Genomic DNA, 10,955 nt, shown 5'->3' with positions numbered 1-10,955 from the left:
GGATGCACATACTTTATGTTTAGTGCCATTGTGTTTCTGCAATTCACACTTTCATCCTGCGTTGGCTGCGCTGTGATGCAACTGTGTCTGGGATTTATTGTACAATTTAGCTCAGTTCTCTGAACATGGCCTTCGCTATATCAGAATCCTTCTCGGAGTGTTTTAAAGAAAAGATGTTTTGTCTTGACCGCAATTAATGAAAGTGAGGACTTTAGGGAACATAGGAAGAACCAGCCTTGGCATTAAACTTCACAGCTTTCTACACATTTAAGCGATGGTACTTGCTGAGCTGTCCCTGAACGCCTCACACCAAAGCTACTGACGTTGTATCTCAGTTTTTGTGGGAAGCTGTCCCAAAATTGAGCATTCGAGGCCTAAAACGACAAAGTCAAACCTGAAATATCAAAAGCTTAAGTCCATATTTCTTTATTGGATTGAGGTTTTAGTTCCTTGTACTACTTTTCCCCATTGCTTTTAGCTGGTGGAGATGTCTGAGCTACGTTGCGTGTTGAGTTGAATGTCCGGAACTGAATAAAGAAGGACAAGGAGAAAGTGAAGAGGTAACAAGTGTTTGTGACTATGTGTGTGTGTGTGTGTGTGGGTGGCAGCATAAGCGTGGCGGGGCATGGTTTGGCACCAGATCACGCCAGATGGACTTGACGACATGAACCTCGAGGCAGCCGTCAACCTGCCAAGGCCCGGCCACGCTGGTGCGACGCCGACTTCCTGCCCTCCCAGCGGGCGTTCCCCTGGAAGACCCTGAGTCACGAGGGGCCGTCACCGCAGGTAGACGTGTTAGTCGCGCCGTTTGGCATGTTGGTTGTCTGGTCTGGCTGCTTTCTATCACACAAAATGCTTCTCTTCCAAATGTCCCTCGAAGGCGGGTTCACTAGTCAGCCTCTGTGCCCGGAGGAGTGAGGGGCAGCGAGAAGGACAAGCTACAGCCCACTTGCTGTTCATTTCAATCCTCCGAAGCAGCAGACTTGTGGTGGATTAGTAGTTTTGCATTCTCGCATTGGTGTGCTTGGCCCTTGCATCTCTGAGATAGCGGAGATGAAATCCCCAGCTTGCTGTAAATCAAGCTGGTTCCCAGAATTCATTGTCTAGTGCGGTGTTGTGTGTGTGCGTGTGAGAGCGTGTGTGAGTCTTTACGTGCCTATCTTTGGCACAAAGCTCCTCAGCGTTACCCAGCGGATAGTAGCGTAAGATCTTTCTATAGCTCCCATCCCTCCCTCCCCCGCCTCCCCCTCCACTCCCACCGTGTGCTGAAACACTCGCACTGCCCGAAAGCTGCTTTCTGTTAAAAGACTGACCTTCTTGCACAAACGGAGACGCACAGGCAGGCCGTGGAAGTGCGACTTTGCTGTCAAAGCACAATAGCACTGTTTTCCTAAATAATTATGTCGCCGGTTAAAAGCGTTTTAACAGCTTTTGCTTTACTGCCTCTCTGAAATTGCATCATATAGCAGCAACAACGGGCAACAACAGTGGTTTAACACAATCACGCCAAGACCAAGCCTTTTAAAGCATGGTCAAGCATTTTACTGCAGATTAGCTGCGTTTGGCCTCTGCTGGAGATGCTTGATGGAGGCTGGGGATCTGGTGAGGCATCATTCAGAAATGACAAACAACCTTTAGCCAGATTTATTTTATTTCAGACACCTACAGTTCTTATAAAAGCTACTATAGAAATGGGTTTTATTTCATTACACCGTAATGGTTCAAAAGGTCCAAACACAATATGAGCAGTAAACCCACTGCAGCGAATGTGAGCCTGACATGTAAGATGGAGGAATAAAACGGTTACTGCTATGAAACAAAGTCCTGCTGGAGAACAGCCAAAGGTCACAGAGCCCTGGTTCCACATTAATACGAGATAAATTCCTGTCCGTTATCTCGTTAGCTCTCAGGTGTCACTACAACACAGGGACTAGCTTACAGTAGATCTCCATGTGCTTTACACTCCACTAGCCACATTGTGCTAATTAGAACTGAGGCACTGAACTAAAGCGATACCTGACACTACTATGTATATCTATCTATCTATCGATCTATCGATCTGTCTATATGAAAGTATATAATTTCATTATGAAAGAGTATTTATGCAGAAAAACAAAAACAAGCATTTTTTTGTCACTGCCCAAATATAATTAGCCATTCTTGTAAATCTGGAGCGCAGGATGAATTATAGTTATTATATTGAATTAAAAGTCAAGATGGCCTTGAACCAGTGACATGGGATCATGTTGGCTTTCTCCAGTCAGCAGATTTCATTACTCTCATGTAAACAGGAAATCTGATTTTCAGTATCAAGGTAGGGGATTATAGAAACTTGATTTCCCCAGGTAGGTCTCTCTAAGAGACATCTAATTTCTCGAAACATGTAGACACGAGACCCAGGCTCCGGTCTGCTTTGCACAAGAGCGCATGTGCAGCAAAGAGGCTGCAGCTGCTCTCAGTAGATAGAGGCGGCTGGATGAAAGTGACATCATTGCACACAGCAATCATACCTCATTTATAAACCAAGACCTTCCAAAATTCAACCTAAACCATTGCAAGTTGTAATGCTTGTATGAGGACTGACGGACCATGCTCAAGGCCAGTGATCAACTCATAGTAAACAGCATTTTGTGCAATGGTTTGTGTTCATTGTAGCTTTTCATCGGTTACAATAATCTTGATTATGACAAATGCCTCAAGTTCTGCCTCAGATATTACTAGAAAGCATTAATAGGTTGAAAAGCTTTTGTCATTTTCACTGAGATTTGCTAAAATGTCTCTGGCTGCGTGACGCCACTGTTTGAGCTTTGACACATCTGCCTCCACAGCCCGCGAGGTACCGCTCTAACCAGCGTCGGACATGGGATAATTACAGCACATCCTGTGGGTCGGAGGACGCCCGAGCCCCCGGAAAAGGGAGGAAATCATGGGAAGTGCAGATCAAGGCAGGTGCATGCACGTAATGTGGTGGATGCCTTGTTACGGTAACGCGAGACGTCCCCAGAGATGTGCGGCTTAGCTCGTGTGTCCCGCTGTCATTGTGTGAGAGGAGAAAGGAGAGCGCGGACAATGAGGGGAACACAAAAGAGTGGAATAGCACGAGGAAGGTGACCGTGGAGCATGGATGATGTAATAGAAATCACCAGGTTGACACAGGCGGGGAATAAACTGGTGCTGGTGTTTTGACTTAAATCAATCAGCACTAATAACATTTTGGTCGTCAGACAGGAGACAAGCCTGTTTTCTGTAGTGCAAATGTGCCATTTTGGAGATAAAAGGTTTCCACCTGACAGTAATGATATTCATTCGTCATCCCTGAGGTGGAAATGTGGCACAGACTCGTAAAAAAAAAAAAAAAAAAAAAAAAGCTGAAGATGCCGAAGGTTTCTGCAAAACGTGCGACAGCAACTGTGAAAACTGGAGGGAAACAGAGAAAGGTGCGGAACGTGGTGCGCACGCATTCGAGACTGCTCAACATGAACACGGCGTCACATTAAGTAGCATGTTATGATGGAGGCGTCTAATGTGTCACAGAGGCACGAGCAGTGATTTACCTTCCGGGCGTCTCAGATTCCGCGTCACACTAAATAATGGAATCATATCAGTGAATGGGAGCGCCGAACGCCCCTCCCCCCTGGAATCGCTCTGCTCCGGGAGCCAATCACAGCTCTGTATCCTGTCGACGGCCCCGGGGAAGCCCCTCCTCCTCCTCTCTGTGCTCATATAGTCTATGGGCATCGGCATCACAACACACACTCACCATGCTGCTGGAGGCAAGGCAGCACTAAAACCACTCACCCATTGAGGAAGACTACAAATAGAGGGTGAGTGCTCAACTATGCTTCTGTCCTACGCTGAAGCCTCTTCTGACTGTTTGCTGAAATCTCCTCTACTTGTTGTTTTTTTTATTTATGTCTTGCCCTATTTTCTGTCCTCCCATCTCCCACTTTCTATTTTCAGCTCGCCGTCTCTTCCACATGCAGGCACATGCTGGCGCGTGTTGAGAGCAGCGAAAGCGTCAGCGGCGAGCCTCCCCTGCGCCGAGAGCCCCACGAGCAGCTTTAGAGAAACCCCCTGCAGCGTCACGAGCGCCAACAGCCGACGCTCGGAGGACCCGCCATGGGCTGCTCCTCAGGCCGCCAGCCGCCGGCCCCGGTCCTGCACCCGGACCTGGATTGTGGCAACAACGGCGACGCCGCCTCCATTCCCCAGGACTCTGAGAACCAGCACCAGGCGCTGAACGGGCTCGGAGAGGGGGGGGAGCGGGACGAAGGCGTTGGGAGGGATCAGTGTAAGATGCCAGAGTCCCTCCCGACTCTGGAGAGGCTGGCCCAGGCCACGGGGGGGACCGAGAAGTCCTGGTACCGCTGCGTGTTCCCGTTCGGCGTCATATCGCTGGTGATCGGCATGGCGGGCACGGGGGTGACGTTCACCTTCAACACGCTGTTCCAGACCAAATTAGTGTCCGTGGCGCTGCTCTGTGTCGGCGTGGTGATGCTGCTGGTGGCAGCTGTTTGCTGGAGGGCCCACCGACTGAGGAGGAGGAAGAAGAAGGAGGGCGGATTCTTCACGGCCGATCAGGGCACCTTGTGACGCAAAGTGGACTCAGTTCGGACTTTTTCAATGAGGTGTCGGGACGAGGAGATTGTCTCTCTCGCAGGTGGAGAGTAGATGAGATGAGTGGTGTAAAAAATGTAACAATTCCACCCAACCATCCTGAGCTGGTACAGAGTAACGCATGCATCACACTTAAAACGCCCCCTCTTCGAGGATTCACTTGGGGTTTTAGCGGAGAACAGAGCTCAGAGCTCATCATAGATGATGGCTCCAAGGTCAGCGTCAGTGCGTCAGGGACATGCTCGAATGTTAGGCACCTCAGGAATAGTTATTAAACACCCGCTGATCCTCCGCCTGCAGCTCGACGGGGACGCAGCCCCCCTAAAGAGGCGTGTCTGTGCTGGAAAGGAGGCGTCATCAGCGTACAGATGACCACAACCTGGCAACCCAGCCTGTGTAAACCTGAGTCTGACTTGCTAAATGCAATTTAGAATTTTCCTTTATTGCAAAACTACAGCTGAGTTCCCCCCCCCCCCCCCCCCCCCCCCCCCCACGTACGAACAGCTCTAGTGGTGGAGAGTCCGACGCGCACAAAGCCAAGTTGCTCAGAGTTAAAGGAGGCGGACAGGTTCTATACGCATGCAACCACCAGTTCCCGTTGACACCCCGCCTTCCGGCCACCAGGCTTTGAGGTCAATACCCGAGGTCCAACTGTGCCTGATCAGTAGAAAGTATTAGGCGTCGGGCGGAATCGACTGCATTTTCAGTGGCTGTAGATGAAAGCCTTTCCCTCCAGGACGCTTGATTCTTTTTCTAGACGACTTGTCCATCATGCAACAAGGAAATCCCATTAGAGGCATATCTCTCTAAACCCCCCACCTGAGTCTCCCGATTCCCACCAGTGGGCGTTTTGGTGGGAAACAACGAGGGGAATCAATTCCTCTCCGCTTTGTTTCCAGTTCACCACAAATAGTTCACAGCGATGTTTTAAGACTGAATATGAGACGTGGACATTAGGTTGACTCCTCCCTGGACCAGACTGTGTTTAACTAATTGTCCCTCACCCATTAATATAGGCTGTTCAATCGGTAGCTAATGTAACCTGCTGTTTTAATGCTGTTGTACTAAGTATTGTACTTGAACACCATACATGGGGTAAAAACAAACGACGTGGTTCTCCTAAACGGAGCAAAAGCTTTCACCTCCCTCCTAATTGTTGCCGTTAAATGTAGCAGTGAGTGTAGCCATGTTAAGTGTGTTAACGTGTGGTTCTTAGCAGCAGGTGGCGGCTTTGGAGGACGACCCAGCAGCTTCTTCTCAGCTGTAGCTACAGTCTGTTTTCATACTGGACCGGGGGTTTCCTGGGCCTCACACGGTCCTTTCTGTGTGAGGAGTTACTAAAGCGATCACGTTGGGCAGCAAAGTGACACAGTCCCTGGGCGTTAGCTTCCAGCATCCTCTCCAGCCTCACCGGGCGCTCCAGCCTTTCGTGTATCAAACATCGCCGTACCCAGATGTTTGGGTGCTCCTAGGCACGTTGCACATCTGGTTGATTTTGATGTGAAAAGAAGTAAATGCAGTTCATGTGAAGGACAAGAGTTCAGCTTTTTTATAAGTGTTAATATGCTATTGTTTCTTACGCCTTAATCATGGGAGAATCACAAGTAATTATGTGAATTAATTAACTCGTCATCTTGTGCGATGGCTCATGAAATATTGGTTTTTAGCTCTTCAAACCCCGTGGCACCCATGTTCTTCTCTAAGCAAATGATTGTCTTTCTATCAGGTACAATTATTAAGTCATTGCAAGTAACAGAAGTGAACTCTCAAATAAAACTGCACATGTGCTTTATAAATCATATGTATTATTAAAGCACTGTAACTACTGTGTCTAAGAGCGTAGCCACTTTTCAGATTGTACCTCCAGCAGCACATCCCTGTACAGAATGTACATGCTATTTATGTATCTTCACTTCGGAGCAGACAGACATGCAGCAGTCGCTTCACTGCTGGCTTTATTTCTGGATCTCCTGCTGTAACCAAGTGTGTGGCCGTGAGTGTAAATTCAAAATGGGACCAATCTACCACTGGAAACTGTCAGGTTCTATTAAAATGGAGCACACATTACCGTTGCCGGTGTTTACATTTCATATTGTATTTTCTTTGAAGCCCAGTGTGCGTAATGGTTAAGATCCTCATGGTTTTGGAGTGAAACTGTTAGGTGGTTTAGGTAGTTGTGGTCCACTTGCTTCTTCGGCATGGCCCAGCTTTTCTTGGAGTGCCTTTGACTTGCTGCATCAGTGTGTCTCTGTAAGGTGTGCATTCGTGCCGGTGCCACGAATAGAGTAGCCTGATGTGTCGAGTTTTAGTCTTCATGACTTTTGCATGAAAAGTCTAACTTTGATAAAGTTCTTTTAGTAAGATCGATTATATTTACTGTACTATGAAGTCTGTTCTTTGTTTCTTTACCTGTTTTACTGTAAGATACTGGATTAAATTCAAAACTTGATTTTGGTAACAAGCTCTTTGGTTTTATTTCTAAGAACAGCAACATTTTTTTGTCATTTTTAGGTTAAAACGAACTGATCCTTTGTTTGATATGATTGTCTAAACCAGACTTATCCTGCAAGGATAATGCAGGATTTATAAATACGACAGTAACCAGGCTGATGGTTACAATCTGCAGAATAAACAAGTGTCTGTTGGTGTTGAGCTACAGCTACTTTGCAAACTGATTCCACAAATTCTGGACAGTAGGAAGCTCGCTTTCATCTCGCACCACGTCTTAGGACCACGTCGGTTCAGGACCATCAGCTGCCATAGTAACGGCCCCGTACTCTGAGCAAGCAGGGTCTGCGGAAGCTTTTCTATTTATCTGGTGGGGGTGATGGAAATGGAAAGAAACGGAAACATATCTCAAAATGCTAACCGCCGATGCAATGTCCCCAAAATAGAATCCTGTTCTGTCAGCGAGAGCAACAGCAAATCGTTGGACACGCTCCTGATAGCCGTCTCTGCTCGCTTTGCACGCTGCCTCAGATCTTACTTTCAAACTCCAAGTCGATGGTCCTGTCTCTGGGTGTGTTATTGCTGATTAGGTCGTCAGCACCCCACCCGCCCTCCACACATATGGCTTCGTCATTTCTGCTCAGACTACGACACTGACGCAGCTCCAGAGCTGCCTTTTGGCATGAGCCGCACCGCAGGCACATGCTACAATTATTTTGACAAAGCAAAATTACCATAATCATAGAGATGAGACTCTTCAATACGGCTGCTGAGTGCTACCACATAAATCTCCTTTCTGCTGTCACTCAGGCGGACACGAATCATCTCGCGCTTTTATTGTCATTTCCCTGCCTCATCAGCATGTCCCACGTAATTTCTCATTAGTATGCTCCACTTATTAGTCAGGCCCATCATCCAAAACTCTCAGCGGCGGGAGCCTCTATTGATTTCCCGGCCGTGCATCCGTGCTCACTGCCATCTCAGCACCTTTGTCAACACAGCTGTTTTGATAAATATTCAAATGAGCGCCCGTCCTGAATGTGCCCACGCTCCCCCCCCCCTCCCCCTCGTCTCACCCACCCATCTATAAGGGATTGTGTCACTCTCCGTAATGCTTCCTCTCCCCCTGGACGGGGCTAAAAATAACCGGTGTTGAAAACAAAGGAGAAGGAGAGACAGCGAGGAGGGATGGACCGCTGGCTGGGAGACAGATGTGTACGAGCAAAAGTGGGGAGGCAGCCCAAAACGTGCGTCACGATCTACACCGGAGTTAATTGCCAATAGAATCTGAATCTTTCACTGGGCGTTTCTGCCAAATATAGAAAAACGAGCCAACTCTTTGCATTTTAAAGCTCAAGGCTTGTGTGTAGCACTACAAACATCTCATTAATATTTAGATATGAATAATGCATATTTTCATTATCTAGGGAGATTTTGTCTCATCATTCTGGTTTTCAGCCACATCGAAGCTGAACCTGCCCATGTACCAGGCAACTAAGTCAGAACAAGGATTAGTTCATGTTCCATGAGTGATGGTTATCAACCAAACAAGGCCTGCTAATCTAAGATGTTTTACAATGTTTGCTGACCTCTTGGCCCTTTGGTGGCTCTTGTGCTAATCAAAGACCAATCAAAACTCAGGGTGAAGCTTTGGTAAATGTGGTAGATGAGTTAAACTCACCTTTACATATCAGTCTCCTTGCTTCCACATGATGCATATTTTCCTCCCTCGCGGATTCCCACATTCTATTTCCTCAATTCAATATTTCTTGTGTGCCTGTATGAAGAAATAGGGTTAATTTCACTGCAGCTATCCTAATAAATGTGCAGATACTATAGTCCAGTGTTTTTGATCAACAGATCCTCTGCATTAATCATCATCAATCAAGCTTAAATTTGGAGGTCTAATGTACTCCTGGTTGTTATGGTTTCTCCATCTCTCAACAATCTCAGCTACAGTACTAGTATCAGGTTTTTCCTTTGAACTAACCTCTTCATATATTATATTTCAGCCTGACCCTCACCCAGCAGGGGGTCCCCTCAGTGAACCTATTGACAGGTGAGAATCACATTTAAATATCTGAGCATCTGAATATAAATAAAAACAGCTAATTTCCTTTTTTGTTTTCCATAAAACTATATCATGACTCACCCTAAATTGGGTACATCAGCAGCCCATCTAGCTCTTGTAATGAATACAGCATTATAGTAGGGCCTTCCATTACAGCTCAGTAACAGGAGGTAATGTTTCAGTAATAAGGTGATAATGGGTAATATTTCAGGAATGGAAATGAATAGTCTTCTTTGGTGCATTCTAAACTCTAGCAGTTATGATAAGACCCCACCCCTTACTGTATATATTTAAATAATTTATAGCTAATAAAATTTACCTCTTGAAATTGCACCAACGTGAGCATAATTAAAAATGGACAATTAAAAACATCACAGTTTATTTTGTGTGACTGTGTTATAATAGAAAGAGTGGCTTCACCTCTATGGACTCAGCAAGTACAAATGCATCCACACAACATCCTTGTTGGAAGTATATCAAACCAAGTTCATCATCGCTACGCATTTATTTGCAGATGACGGTCTGATTGCAACGTGTGCAGAAGAAAAAAAATCCTCATTACTGTGTATCTGGGATGGATTCAAAGGTCAGTGGATGTCATTATCCAGATAATGTGTCGAGACGCAGATCACATTAACACCAGTTAACAATGGAATCTGCACAGCTCAATCTCCTTCCTCTTTGAGCCTCACACCTTCACAATCCTCACTGTCTGCGTGTACTACTTCTTTACTTCCGGTTTTAGCCCGTGAACCTGATCAAAGACCATGTTCAGATGGTTTTATTGCTGTGTGCTGAGGCTGATCTGATCTGATCCATTTTGCCCCGTGTTACGCCGTGTCATCAGCAGACGCTTTCATGTCTGACTGAGGAATTAGTATCAGCTCCCACTGAAGCTAACCACATATTACTACAGGTACTGTGTCAAAGGGGTCACTTACTCCACATGAGGCCATTTTAATAGAGTGCAAAGATCCGGATCACAATGTAACCTACCACATGGTCTCACACTGTTAGATCTCATCAATCTGCAGCTCTCGCTGAGCTCCAGGTGTTACTTTCTGATCAAGTCTTCTTCCCATGTACTCTGTGAACCCTCTTCGCCCTGCATTGGCCTTAAGGTTATAATTTGCTAAATCTTCCATAATGACATAAATGAGCCGACTTTATGTGCGGAGGTGCTAGTGAAGACTCACTGGACTGGAAAAGCTGTGTGCCCAATTTAAGCTCATTCTGGAGTTGTTGCATATTTTTAGCATAAGGATCATTATAATGACAGTCAGAGAGGCTTTTCACAGATCAGTAAACCTCCGACTGTCTTCACTTTTGAGAGACTTAGACTCTCTAAGATCCTTTTTTGTACATCCAGTCATTTTATTGACCTGTTGCCAATTATCCTAATAAGTAGAAAGATGTTCCTCTAGCACTTCCTTGTTAGTACCACTTCCTTTTTTCAGCTTTTGGTTGTCTTTGTTCCAACGTGTACTTGCCATCTATTTAAAGACAAATCTTTTTGATTTGAAATTGGATTTGATTAGTTGAAAGTTAAATGTTTTTTATATTTTATAGGTGATAAAATACTTTTCAAGAGATATGCAAATTACTGCGTATAACAGTTTTTTTTTTTTTTGGTCTTTGTTTGCCTTAAAGCTAGTAACCAGCAGACATTTTGTAATACACTTGTGTTACATACAAGGTCTTACTGTCTGTTACACTAGTTGACTGATCAATAGCATGATATCTGATCAAAGGCCTCTTTGGCGTCTGTAAGAAATTTCAAAGTGAATAAACCTCTGCTGGGATTTCCCTCTGAATTGAA

The 10,955-nt window shown here is 45.7% G+C and overlaps 1 protein-coding gene across 2 annotated transcripts; it reads left to right on the top strand.

Moving 5' to 3' along the window:
• Positions 1-608: 608 nt before the first annotated feature.
• On the top strand, positions 609-7,066 carry LOC129603352 (uncharacterized). Of its 2 annotated transcripts, XM_055504144.1 has the most exons (4): positions 609-786; positions 2,829-3,437; positions 3,535-3,824; positions 3,961-7,066. In XM_055504144.1, the coding sequence occupies exon 4, from the start codon at positions 4,120-4,122 to the stop codon at positions 4,591-4,593; it is 474 nt and encodes a 157-aa protein (XP_055360119.1). In that variant the 5' UTR covers positions 609-786; positions 2,829-3,437; positions 3,535-3,824; positions 3,961-4,119; the 3' UTR covers positions 4,594-7,066. The 2 variants fall into 2 exon arrangements, with proteins under 2 accessions (XP_055360119.1, XP_055360118.1); XM_055504143.1 differs by having other exon boundaries at positions 2,829-3,824.
• Positions 7,067-10,955: the final 3,889 nt, after the last annotated feature.

Source organism: Betta splendens, chromosome 19 (genome assembly GCF_900634795.4).
Source record: "Betta splendens chromosome 19, fBetSpl5.4, whole genome shotgun sequence".
Lineage (NCBI taxonomy): Eukaryota > Metazoa > Chordata > Actinopteri > Anabantiformes > Osphronemidae > Betta > Betta splendens.
This window is presented reverse-complemented; position numbering and strand designations above follow the sequence as displayed.

Coding starts and splice junctions, on each gene's coding strand:
- LOC129603352 (XM_055504144.1), top strand. CDS start 4,120: ATGGGCTGCTCCTCAGGCCGCCAGCCGCCGGCCCCGGTCCTGCACCCG.